The 14034-nt window shown below is 44.2% G+C and overlaps 1 protein-coding gene across 1 annotated transcript in view; it reads left to right on the top strand.

Moving 5' to 3' along the window:
* The window catches only part of LOC139756746 (uncharacterized), a 194561-nt gene that overhangs the window by 153844 nt on the left and 26683 nt on the right, over window positions 1-14034 (top strand). The window contains exons 4-6 of the mRNA XM_071676496.1: window positions 8094-8620; window positions 8727-9755; window positions 11165-11249. Of these exons, the coding sequence (XP_071532597.1) occupies window positions 9546-9755; window positions 11165-11249 (295 nt within the window). The 5' untranslated portion in view covers window positions 8094-8620; window positions 8727-9545. The remainder of the gene's footprint in view (window positions 1-8093; window positions 8621-8726; window positions 9756-11164; window positions 11250-14034) is intronic.

The raw sequence follows: 14034 nt of genomic DNA, 5'->3' as shown, positions 1-14034 counted from the left end.
TTATAGCTGAAGCTCCCTCTGTAAAAACACATACAATTAAGCCTTATTGAATTGTAAAGGCGTAGCGACAATGGACGATCTCCTGTACCACGAGAACAAAAGCCGACAATGTGCGTTTAAGGTCATTCCCTCATTCGTGTAGCACAGACGACTGAGCTTTGCCAACTCATTTAGCATGGCACTATGATGACCCACTCCCCTTAGGCGACTGTTTGTCACCCTTCACATCCTTGGGAGCCGAAATAGAACATGGGATAACCTGTTCCACTTTGTCATAAAAAAAAAAAAGGAAAGATAAAAATATATTGGTGGGTTATTGCGTCTCGGGAAACATTAGACGAAAATCATTTCAAAAGATACGGATCGTAATAGATGGGCAACGTGATATTTTCTTTGTTGTTAATCTCTGGATCTGTTCTCTTCATTTACCGAGGTCCTCTCTTCTCTCTCTCTCTCTCTCTCTCTCTCTCTCTCTCTCTCTCTCTCTCTCTCTCTCTCTCTCTCTCTCTCTCTCTCTCTCTCTCTCTCTCTCTCTCTCTCTCTCCAGGGGCCGTTCTACCTTCACCCTCCACCTAGTCACCATCCCACAAACCCATCCCCCCCCGCCCAGCCTCCTCCTCTTACAAAACGACCCTCCTCCTCCTCTCCCTCCTCCTCCTCCTCCTCCTCCTCCTCCTCCTCCTCCTACCCCGGTTAAAATGAACTCTTCACGCCGTGCCACCAGGACCCCCTGCTATAGCAGGGGTCACGCCAGCGACATTAGCAGTATAAATAGCTACAAGATTAGCATATCAAAAGCTATGCTCTGATTTACAGCTACGCCAAGAGGAAAAAAATGTCGCTGGCTGTACTGGGAGTCTACGAGCGTACCCTCCTTCCTCCTCTTATATATATATATATATATATATATATATATATATATATATATATATATATATATATATATATATATATATATAATTTTCACTGCGATCTCAGTGTCACACTGGAAAGTCTCATTTCACAATGAGGGGAACCCTGAACGAAACGAAAAGACCCATTTGGGATATGTATTCGCATGTGTGCAAACTTCACACACCCTCCCAATGTATGTATCTGTGCATTCATAAGTTGGGTTAATCTAAATTCATGAGGGAATTTATCTGTTACGTCAAAGGAGACGATTTCAGTCGTTCGAAGCAATGGCCAGTGAGCCGAGATGAGTTACCCCTTCCAGTTAATGAGCTGGCAGGGGGGACTTATTCATTCTGGGGAACCCATTCAAACTGTTGCAATCTGGTATTTATTAGGCAGGCGCGGCTGTTAGGGCTGGATTGAGACTTGATAGGTTGACCCTTCCGGCCCTTTACGCGTGTGTGTGTGTGTTTGTTTGTGTGCGTGTGTTTGTGTGTGTGTGTGTGTGTGTGTGTGTGTGTGTGTGTGTGTGTATGTGTGTGTGTGAGACGCCCTACCCCCACCTCTCTCTCTCTCTCTCTCTCTCTCTCTCTCTCTCTCTCTCTCTCTCTCTCTCTCTCTCTCTCTCTCTCACACACACACACACACACACACACACACACACGCCTTTATCTCCTCTCATCCTCCCATAGTCTTCACTTCACGTCTGAGCAGCCAATAATCCACGGGGAGTATCCAAATGACTCGTGCCGCAAAAAGTAGCAGTTCCTGCTGGGGCTTCTTCAGGCCCTGAGAACTGCACCAGACGGCCGGCCGGCAAGGCAAGTTGCTCCAAGAATTTTCCTTAAACAGTAGTGTTGCATAAGGAACTTCCCTGTCTCGCTCCTCCACCATCGCGTCCTCCTTAGGTGTGTGTACAGTGCCACACGAAAATGGTCGTAATGACTCGATTTTTGGAGGTGGCTTTACTGCGTGGGAGTTGCTGTGGTTGTAAGTGTGGCCCTATCATATCTAAATGTTCCAGTTTATGTGTGTTCTGCCCGTTGCGTAATCACTGTTCATAAGTAGGTCACAATGTAACAGCAGTACTTTCTTACGAAAGGGGTGAACATGTACAAGAAATCAGTCATTTTGTGCTTATGGTTAACGACGTCGTTAGAATGCCTTAAATGGTTGATTTTGTTTTTCTAATTCATCGTATTACATCCAACTTTGTTGAGAACTAAATACTTTCAAAAGACAGAGAGTTATTTTCATGCTATGTACTATTATATTTATTTTGTTCTGTATGATATCTTAACTTTAAGGTAATTGTATAAGGTATTTCACGCAGGTCTCAGTACGTTTCAATACTTTCAATGTCTCATTCATACATAGTTAGCTCTCTTTTGTTCTCACTCACGAGGTACAGCTTTGACTCACTACGACCTGCCAGTGTTATATGAAACGATGATGATAACTTGCGTCCTTGAACCAACGTGTTATCTGAGGCAGCATAAGACGTATACAGACACTACCTTTAAGACTGGCCCGGCGGGGAGACTGGCTTGGTGGCTAAGGTGGCGAGCTGAAAGCGACTAAGGTGGTGGGGCTTGGAAGCAGAGCGAGGAATGTAGATGTGACAGTGAGTGAGTGTGTGGTAGAGCAACGAGTCCACTGCCCAGTTTTGGGTTGTCTAAATTTGAGAAGTCTGCACGTGTGACTCTCGCCAAACACTCTCCCTGTCGGAATTCTTACCTAACAACTTACTACCAAAAACTTGTTTGACTTTTTTCTCTGGGAAACGAAGCAGTTCATAAATGTGTACAAAACCTGCATTAAAGAACTGTGAGGGACCTGTGTTACTGATGTCCTCGTCGTGGCTTCCTCAGGGTATATACAAAACATTTTTTCTCTGAGTATTTTCTTTTTATGTCTTGGTATTGGATCGCTTCGTTTACCTCTGTCAGGTCTTGTGTTTGCAAACGTGAACAAGTCTTAATCGATCTCTGAAGGCATCGGCTCTTCATCCAACACACACACACACACACACACACACACACACACACACACACACACACACACACATACACACACACATACACACAAAAAAAAACACGCATATATATATATATCTATATATATATATATATATATATATATATATATATATATATATATATATATATATATATATATATATATATATATATACATTTACACAGCAATAAATACACAGCAAAAGGTGAGAGCAAATGACGTGAGGGGAGTGGGTGATGAATGGGATGTATTTAGAGAAGTAGTGATGGCTTGTGCAAAAAAATGCATGTGGCATGAGAAAGGTGGAAGATGGGGAGATGGGATGAAGAAGTAAAGTTGTTAGTGAAAGAGAAAAGACAGGTGTTTGGACGACACTTGCAAGGAAGGAGTGAAAATGACTGGGAGATGTATAAAAGAAAGCGGTAGGAGGTCAAGAGGAATGTGCAAGAGTTGAAAAGAGGACAAATGAGAGATGGGGTGAGAGAGTATCATTAAACTTTAGGGAGCATGACAGGAAGTTTTGGAAGGAGGAAAATATCGTGCGTAAGGCAAGAAAACAAATGGGAACATCGGTGAAGGGGGCAAGTAGAAAAGTAATAACAGGTATTGATGAGGTAAGAAGGAGATGGAGTGAGTATTTTGAAGGTTTGTTGAATATATTTAATGATAGAGTGGCAGATATAGGGTGTTTTGGTCGGGGTGGTGTGCGGAGTGAGAGGGTCAGGGAGAATGGTTTGGTTAAGAGAGAAGAGGTACTGAAAGTTTTGCGGAAGATGAAACCCGGCAAGGCAGCGGGTTTGGATTGTACTGCAGTAGAATTTATTAAAAAGAGGGTAAATATGTTGTTGATTGGTTGGTAAAGATATTCATTGTATGTATAGATCATGGTGAAGTGCCTGAGGATTGGCGGAATGCTTGCATAGTGCCATTGTACAAAGGCAAAGGGGATGTTGGTGATTGTTCAAACTACAGAAGCATAAGTTTGTTGAGTATTCCTGGGAAATTATTTGGGAGGGTATTGATTGAGAGGGTGTGTTTTGAGAAGTGGCAGAGGTTGTGTGACTCAGTTGCTTGCTTTGAAGAATGTGTGTGAGATATACTTAGAAAAACAGATAGATTTGTATGTAATATTCATGGACCTGGAGAAGGCATATGATAGGGTTGATTGAGATGCTTGGTGGACTGTCTTCAGAGTATATGGTGAGGGAGGTGAGTTGTCAGTAGCATTGAAAAGTTTTTATCAAGGATGTAAGACATATGTACGAGTAGGTAGATAGGAGAGTGATTAGTTCTCAGTGAACATAGGTTTACGGCAGAGATGTCTGATCTCCCCATGGTTGTTTAATTTGTTTATGGACGGGGTGGTTAGGGAGGTAAATGCAAGAGTTTTGGAGAGAGGGGCGAGTATGCTGTCTGGTGGGGATGAGAGGGCTTGGGGAGTGAGTCAGTTGTTTGCCAATGATACAGCTCTAGTGGCTGATTCAAGTGGGAGACTGCAGAAGTTGGTGACTGAGTTTGGAAAAGTGAGTGAAAGGAGAAAGTTGAGGGTAAATGTGAATAAGAGGAAGGTTATTAGGTACAGTAACGGTGACAGACAGGTTAATTGGGATGTTAGTTTGAATTTGAGAATAATTGGTGGAAGTGCAGTGTTTATATATATATATATATATATATATATATATATATATATATATATAAACGAGAGCGGAGGATTTCCAGCCCCCCGCTCTCTCCCCTTTTAGTCGCCTTCAACGACACGCAGGGAATACGTGGGAAGTATTCTTTCTACCCTATCCCCAGGGATAATATACATACATATATATATATATATATATATATATATATATATATATATATATATATATATATATATATATATATATATATATAATATATATACGTCTTTTTCTATAACCGTGTACTCTGACACCTTCTCTAATAATTGTTTAAGATCATTATCAGTATATTTGTAAGCATTTACAATATCAGTGATTCGAGCGCCAATCGTACCCAGAATATTGCGTTTTAAAATAAAGTTTATACGCTGTGTACAAAGGCGTCTCACCAGTTATATGTTGTATCTTAATAGGTAAAGTCATTTTTGGTGAATCAGATATCTCTTGTGTGTGTGTGTGTGTTTAATCCAGTACGACGCACTGGTGAAACTATTAATGAATCGACTGTGTAAAGACAAATGGACAGTGTGGGCTTCACCATCACCTTATCGTGTTTTAAGTCATCTTCTTTCCTCATTTATCTATTTACTTATACTCCGTGCTCTTATTTTGTACATTATATTTGTATAATGTACGATAGTTTGGCTCCTACTTAGTCTGTCGGGCATCGCTATGGTATTTCTGGTCCATAGAAGCTGTGGATGATGGTGAGGAGTCCCTGTTTTATCAATATATTAGGCCTGTGTTAGTGTGATAACGCAGGCCTAAGACACGTTTCATCTCCAGTAAACTGTTTCTCTCGATATGTGTGTTGAACAGCTTCGTACTAACGATCTTTGGGTTGACTGCCATGTAACAGTTTCAGTTTACCCTCTGGTAACATCACGATCTTTGGAATATATTCTCTGAATATTCTGTCGTTCCGTGACTAGGGGGATGTAGGCGTGGATCCCCTTGTCCCTGGACGTTCTCCCTCCTGTTGATGTAAGGCGACGTGTTTCCCGGGTCAGTCTAGGGACGTTCGAATCTTGGGCGATCGTCTTGTGGCTGGAGACCAGAGGCAGGTGGTCGTGCAGTCCAGACTCAGGCAAAGATCCATGGTACCGTGGTCCCTCCCCCAAGCCTCTCTCTCTCTCTCTCTCTCTCTCTCTCTCTCTCTCTCTCTCTCTCTCTCTCTCTCTCTCTCTCTCTCTCTCTCTCTCCCTCTCTCCCTCTCTCCCTCTCTCCCTCTCTCTCTCTCTCTCTCTCTCTCTCTCTCTGATTACTGTTGTCGTCAGAGTATCTGTTCTCAAGTGCCTTATCCCGCGCGACCCACAGCTTTAGCGGCCGGCCGAGGTTCGACCTCCTTTAGGGGTGTGTTCACAACGGGATGACCAAGTCTCAGGTGTGAGGTACAGTGTTTGCCAAAGCTTATGTAAGGAGAGGTGTAATGCTGGTGGCTTCACCATTGATAGGTCACGCGTGCCACCCACACCACAACACCACACGTAAGCAAGCACATACAAACACAGGCTCCCGTCGGCAAACACACACACACACACACACACACACACACACACACACACACACACACACACACATATACACACACACACACACACACACACACACACACACACACACACACACACACACATCAGTATGACCCTGAGTTATGTGATTCCTTAACTGTGTATTTTAAGGCAAATGGCTGATTGAATCCAATAAACAGCTTTTCAATTATTGTTATTGTTTACACACACACACACACACACACACACACACACACACACACACACACACACACACACACACACACATACAAGACACATCGACAACGTGTACAGTTCCACTCGAAACTTAGAGACAGAGCAACCAGAGAACATAACATGATATTAAGCAAAAAACTTGTTGAAAAAAGATTTATAGAAATAGATTGAAGCATAACAGTGGTGGTTAATGGAATAGAATGACAGAGGACATGGTTAATGTAGACAGCATACATAGCTTTAAGAAGTTGTATGTTAGTAGTAAATGTTCAAGAGCTAGTAGGCCCCACGACGTGGAACTCTCTACCCACACAGTACAAATAGGTAGTTACACACATACAGACAGACGATGTACTTTGTCTGATGATCTATACCTAGATCCTCAACTGATACTTTGCATTATTTCTATGTGAAAGGCTTCATTCCCATCAGCGGGAAGAAACGTAGTCTGTCACACTGGAATCCATGGGAAGGACATGTAACAGGAGACCTGATGGTTCATGACGAGTTGACCTGCTGAAGGGCAGTAGTGGCGTCCTGAGGAAGACAAAATAGTTAGGTAGTCACCACCTGGCCTGCCTACCACCTCTCACTCCCTCCAGTGCAACAGCCGGCATGTGAAAAGCTGAGAAGGAACGTCACTTGAGTACAGAGACTCGACTACTTCCATGGAAGTTTTGTAGGGAAGTGTGACCAGGAATAGTTCTTTGCTCTGACCTCAGCGGTATCCTCCGAGGTAGGAGGAGGTTCAGGTATGAAAAGCCAAAAGAATATTGTCACATTTTTAAGACAATAGATTTATTGTGCTTGTTTATCCTTCTTGAAGCAGGATAGATATCACGTAAAGATCTACAATTTAAAGAAATCAATATCCTTGAAACTGACACTATTTGATGGTAATTCATTTGTATGTTCCACAACTTTACAGCTGAGGGAAAAAAGGCTATGTACATCTTGCTATTACATCCACCGCCTTTTTGATTTCGTAAAAGTATTGTGAATCGCTGGATCTGTGTGTAATGTGAAGTGATTATTAGTATCTTTTGTGGTGTCGAGTTTCTTTAGCATTTTGAAAATATGCATTCGATCTGCTCAGTGTCTGCCATGTTGTGTAGAGACTGATTGTAGGTGTCTGAGTCTTTCTTCATTTACGGAGTGTTACTCGAGCCAGACAAGAAGGTCGTGATGTCCAATATGGGAGGTGGGCTGGACGTGGTAACACATCCTGATCAACACCTGTGACGCGATGATGTGTGTATATTGTTCCCTGTGGGAGAATTAGATTGTCTCCCTCACTGAAGTTGAGAAATATTCTGGTGTCTCATGATTTTTATGGAGTAATACGGTTCATGGTGTTAAAGAATAAGGTTTTCTATACTTGTATGACCTTTTTATCTTTGTACGTGTCCATATTTCCCATCTTGGAAAGGTAGCGCCAGGAACAGATGACTGAACCCTTCAGGAAAAAAAATCTTCCCCTGGCTCGTTCCTCTGCTTATGTATGTAGTAAACAAAAAAATTGAAAAAGGTAGGATACCCAGCCCCATCCCTCCTTCTGCTTCCGCCCCTCTCAGTCGCATTTAAGGACAGGCAGGAGAGACTTGGGCAGCATTCCGTCTGCCTCGTCCCTAAAGATAACTGGTTAGATCTTGAAACTGGAATTTCTTCATCTGACAAATGAGTAAATAATGATACCTATTTTTTCCCCCCCCCGTTGGAAACACAGGAATCATCAGCTTCCAATTTCTCATTACAGGTTCCTTACTTTGTCGTGGTGTACTGCCTCCTACTCCAGCCCGCTCACCCTGCTCCAGCCCTGTCTAGTCATCACCGTCACCACGCCCACACCTGTCTGGTCAGCTGGCCGCCCACACGCCCGGCACCACGGGTTGACGATAATGACAACAGCCGTGGGTGTCATGGGTTGCTCTGTCCTGTTCAGTTTTCGTGTGGTCGCCTAGGGTCGACACCACACTTCCAGCTGATCTATGACGAGCAACGACAGCATCGTCATTAATAACAACGTAAAGATCTAGAACTTAGGAAAACTTAAAGAAAAAGGGAATCTAGATCTAGAAATCAAAAAAGGCATTTTTATAGAACCCTCATTGGAACGAACTCTTGAAAGTTATCTTACAGAAGCGTAAGAAAGTACTTATCTCTAACTTTTCCTCACAGTCGGCACGTTCCTCACAGTCGGCACGTTCCTCACATCGGCACGTTCCTTACAGTCGGCACGTTCCTCACATCGGCACGTTCCTTACAGTCGGCACGTTCCTTACAGTCGGCACGTTCCTTACAGTCGGCACGTTCCTCACATCGGCACGTTCCTCACATCAGCGCGTTCCTTACAGTCGGCACGTTCCTCACATCAGCGCGTTCCTTACAGTCGGCACGTTCCTCACATCGGCACGTTCCTCACAGTCAGCGCGTTCCTTACAGTCGGCACGTTCCTGCCAATATTTAACCAACGAGGAAAGAAATACCTGCCGGACGCTTGGCACATGAGCGTCCAAGGTAAGGTGTGTACCTGGCTCACCCGGGGAGAGCGTAGTACTGTCGCCAGGCTCACTCCTCGAGTCCAGTTCTTTGATTTGGACATCAGGGCGACGGTGATGGTGGGACGATAGTGGGGAGTGGCGTGGCCAGGGAGGACGGCTGTCATCACCTCGCGTCGCCCCAGGAACACTTTAATTGGCCCGAGTCTCTCGAGTCCAGCAGTAAAATACTGGAATAAAGGAAGAACGAGGAGAAACTTTACAGATCTCAAGTATAAAGATTAGACATCTAACATTTGAGATTTCAGACTTGGGCAATATTTCTTGAAGGGCTTTGACGGGAGAGAAAACTTGAGAGAAACTGAGGAAGACATCGTGTTTCTTGTGGTGGAGCGTGACTAGCTGGGTTCAGCGTGGGTACGAAGGGTTGAGACGACCGTATCCGAGGCCCCGGGCGACGCTACTAGTGCGTGGCATCGATTTTGAGACAACTTTCCTGCGGCAACTCCTCCCACAGTCTGGGAGAACGTCTCCGTCTGCTACCAAACGTCCGACAAACTTTCCCTGTAGCGTAACGCCTCCTCCCCCTCAGGCCCGCCTGTCTGCCCCACCTGCGCCAGGAAGGAGTCCTGGTGTCCAGGGAAGGATGCTGGGGCCAGGCACCGCTGGAGGACCCCCTGCCCGGCAGTAGCGGCCTCCTCCTCGCCACCATGTCCGGCTCCCACTCGTCGGGCTCCTCGGGTGGGCGGATTACGGGGGCGTGGCCACACCCGATGACAGGGGGCGGCGCCCTTACGCCCAAGAACCTCCTGAAACATCACAAGTTGCCGGTGGCTGCCCATCTTCACACACCTTCGGCGCCCCCAGGCCTCGACCTCTCACGGCCTCTCCTTCTCTTCACCAGCTACACCTCCACCAAGGTCAGTACACGCCCAAGGTTAGCACACAGACCAGCCATCCTACCAACGAACTTGTTGCTATATTGAATATACCATATAGACATGAGCACCACTTAAAGGATTGTGTATCAGTGTGCCTGAGTAAAGTGTGGATATAGTTAAGGATACAGTACTAAGTGTATTGTCTCTCTGACCTCACGACATGAAATTCATGATGCAGTGGGCTACCTACCCCTACACCATCACTCCTGACACACTGGGTGTTGTTATAGTGGGCTATGTGCGCTTCCAGCATCACCCCTGACACACTGGATGATATGGTGGGCTACCAACCCCTCCAGCATCACCCCAGACACACTGGATGATATGGTGGGCTACCAACCCCTCCAGCATCACCCCTGACACACTGGATGGTGATGCAGTGGGCCCACGTATGACACCCATGACCTGAGGGGTTAACTTACGACTTCCCCAATATTAAACGCTTCGCTCAAGACTTTCCTTCATCTGGCCAGTTCACGCACGACCTTTTCTGACCTGATTGGTTCACCGACGGCATTTTCTTGACCTGAGTGGACGACGTTAAGCATTTCTTTATCCGAATGGCACACGTGCAACCTCCCATGGACTGAGTGGTTCCTGTGAGAACTTCTTTCTTGATGTGACTGTTTCTTTTGCCTGTTTCTCCGACCAGAGTGACACCCGGGGAACTTACCTGATTCCTGGCTCACGATCCCTGGCCAGAGCAGCCAACACACACTTCCTCTGATCTAAGCAAACTTGTTTCCGACCTCTTTCTTTCTTTTTTTTATATATGAAAGATGCCAGTACAACCTTGCTTGTCCTGATCTGTTGAAGGACTGCATCTCCACGACATGAGTGGCTTACTTACCGGTCATGTCTGATCTAAAACAGCCATTTGATTCCTTGACCTGATTGGTGGACATCCGACCTTTTCATACGACATTCCCTGGCCTCAGTGGCTTACCTTATGGCCTTTCCTCGCCCGAGGGCCTCACGTATGACCTTTCCTGACCCGCTTGGTTTACGTATGACCATTTTTTGACTCACTGGGTTCACGCGTGACTTCCATTATTCCGAGGGACCCGAGACTACGATCCTCAGTGGATGTTAATGGTCCACCTCAGACCTCCTTCGACCTGTGTGTTGCACGCCTGACCAGCCTCGACCTGTGTGTTGCACACCTGACCTCCTTCGACCTGTGTGTTGCACGCCTGACCAGCCTCGACCTGTGTGTTGCACACCTGACCTCCTTCGACCTGTGTGTTGCACGCCTGACCAGCCTCGACCTGTGTGTTGCACACCTGACCTCCTTCGACCTGTGTGTTGTACGCCTGACCAGCCTCGACCTGTGACCAGAGCAGTTGCAGTGATTTCGTTGGCTGACCTGTGACCTGGTACATCTACAGGTCCGGGGTGTGTCACTGCGACCTGGAAGGGAAGGCACCCTCATTCCCGTGGGTCCTGCCATCGTCATCCCAGACTCCTACACAGGTCAGTCCCAGGCAGCACAGCTCCTCCTCCACCGTCTTGTTGTCTGGTCTTCTTCTCTGTTAGTCTTGTTGTCTTGTTTAGCAGTCTTAGCTTGTTGTCTTAACTTGTTGTCTTAACTTGTTATCTTAACTTGTTGTCTTAACTGGTTGTCTTACCTTATTGTCTTAATTGTTGTCTTAACTTGTTGCCTTAACTTGTTGTCTTAACTTGTTGTCTTAACTTGTTGTCTTAACTTATTGTCTTAATTGTTGTCTAAACTTGTCTTAGCTTATTGTCTTATCTTGTTGCCATAACTTGTTGTCTTAACTTATTGTCTTATCTTGTTATCTTAACCTGTTGTCTTAACATGTTGCGTTAACTTATTTACTTACGTTGTTAACTTGTCTTAACCTGTTGTCTTAACTTATTGTCTTATCTTGTTGTCTTAACTTGTTGTCTTAATTGTTGTCTTACCTTGTTGTCTTAACTTATTGTCATAACGTATTGTCTTGATTGTTGTCTTCACATTTCGTTAGTCTCAACATCTCGTTAGTCTTAACATGTCGTTAGTCATAACATTCATGTTGATGTTAACATCTTGTTGATCTCAATGACTCGTTGGTCTTAGCATCTCGTTGATTTACTTCACATCTCATTAGTCTCTTCGTCTTGTTAGTCTCAGCATCTTGTTTTTCTTAACATCTCGTTGACCTATATATTTCGTTAATCTTAATATCTCGTTAGTCTCAAAATTTCGTTGATCATAATACATCGTTTGTCTCAACATCTTACTGATCTGAACATCTCGTTGGTCTCAACATCTCGTTGGCTTCAACATCTCGTTAATCTCTTCATCTTGTTGATCTTAACATCTCGCTGATCTTAACAGCTCATTGTTCTCAACATCTCTGTGGTCTCAGTATCTCTTTGATCTTAATAATTCGTTGGTCTAATCTCGTTGATCTCAACAATCTCTTTAATCTCAACATCTCGTTGATCTGAACATTTCGTTGCTTTCAACATCTCGTTCATCTCAACATCTCGTTGACCTTAACATCTCGCTGGGCTCAGCATTTCGTTGATCTTCACAACTCGTTGGTCTCAGCATTTCGTTGATCTTTACAAGTCATTGGTCTCAGCATTTCGTTGATCTTTACAAGTCGTTGGTCTAAAAATTAGGTCCATCTTAGCATCCCTTTGGTCCCAATGTCTCGTTGATCTGAACATCCCTTTGGTCTCAACATCTAGTTAATCTTAACATCTCATTGGTTTAACATCTTATTGGTCTCAACATCTCGTACCCTTATTGTCATTATTCAACGAGTAGTGTTATCTTAATGCCTTGTTAAAGGTATTGTCTTAATTTCTAACTATCGTAATGTCTCGCTTACTTGTCATTTTATGTTACAATTCTATTACGATTTTCTGTCTTAATATCTTTTCGATTTATGAAGTTATTGTATCATGTAATGTTGTCTATATTATCGAAAGGTCTTGTTTTGCCTGCTCATCAACGGCCTTGATTTGTTCATCTTGTTCTGTTATATCAAGACAAATCGTTCTCTACTCATTCCTGTCCTTCTCGACACGAAGGGTCGGGTGGCGCACTCATCAGTCCGTCTGTCTGTCTGTCGTCCGGCTGCTCCTGTTTCTCGTACCTCTGTAGACGTAGTGCATATACTCGCATCTCTGTTCTAACTACTGGTCGAACTGATCATGAGATCCGCCAGGAAGGTGCTCATGAACCTTATCTGAAGTTCGAAGTCTTGGGAAATCCCGCATATTTGTATTCGTTATGCACAACTCGTCCCTGACCTCAGTGTCTGACGACTAGTTTTGCCAAGAAGTGTTTGGGAGTCTCACCTGCTTCAGTCATATCATGTCTCGTTCATTGTCGCTCAAACTCGGCTTCAAGGAAGGAACCAGATCACGCGGTCTACAACTCCGTCCGCACTACGCACTAGTTTAACTACAGCTTGTGCGATTTCGACCAGGGACTCGGGGTGGAGACCAGTCATATCGTACATCAAGCCACCATTCATCACAGACACTAACTTTCGTTTTTTTTTTTTCACCAGCTGGTTTGATCAGATGAGATTACTCGTTTCATTAATCTTAACAGAAGAGAAAAACGAAAGGACGGACCATCTCAGAAAAGGACTCGGCTTGGCCAGGGCCTCCTGGCAGCTCTTTCACAACATTAATCTTCAGTCCAGAATTATAGATGGAGATGAATCATGAATCTATACCACTTTGTGTATATATATATATATATATATATATATATATATATATATATATATATATATATATATATATATATATATACATATATATATATACTTTCCATACTTTACTTTCGGTTCACTTCCTTTATAGCTGAATCGTTCTTAATATCATTACTCTTCATCTGATGACACTTCATGTAGGTTCAGAGACGGATATGTATAGGTCACAAAACTGAGATTCCTCATAATGTCTTATGTAATGATTTAAGTGGGGTTAGGTACAAACATAGTGGGATTGTTTACTGTGTTGGATGTTAATGAACTGCATTTCCATGTGTTCGCACCTGGCGCGTCGCTCTCTCGTTCCTGGCCAGTACCCTGGTAGCTGTCTTGGCTAAGGTCTCTATAATGCTTGATTTCGGTCAGACTTGGTGAGCCTTTGAACGACCTCCCGTTCCTTCTCGCCGATGGAGATCAGTGCCACATATACGCACAGCCTCCCCGCCTCCACACGTGTCCCCAGAACTGTGGTCTCGTAACACTGGCCTTGGATGAGCAAGGTTGAATGTTAATCATAC

This window comes from Panulirus ornatus, chromosome 2, assembly GCF_036320965.1.
Source record: "Panulirus ornatus isolate Po-2019 chromosome 2, ASM3632096v1, whole genome shotgun sequence".
In the NCBI taxonomy this organism is placed as follows: domain Eukaryota; kingdom Metazoa; phylum Arthropoda; class Malacostraca; order Decapoda; family Palinuridae; genus Panulirus; species Panulirus ornatus.
Note: the sequence above shows the minus strand (reverse complement) of the source record. Positions and strands in the feature narration are given on the sequence as shown.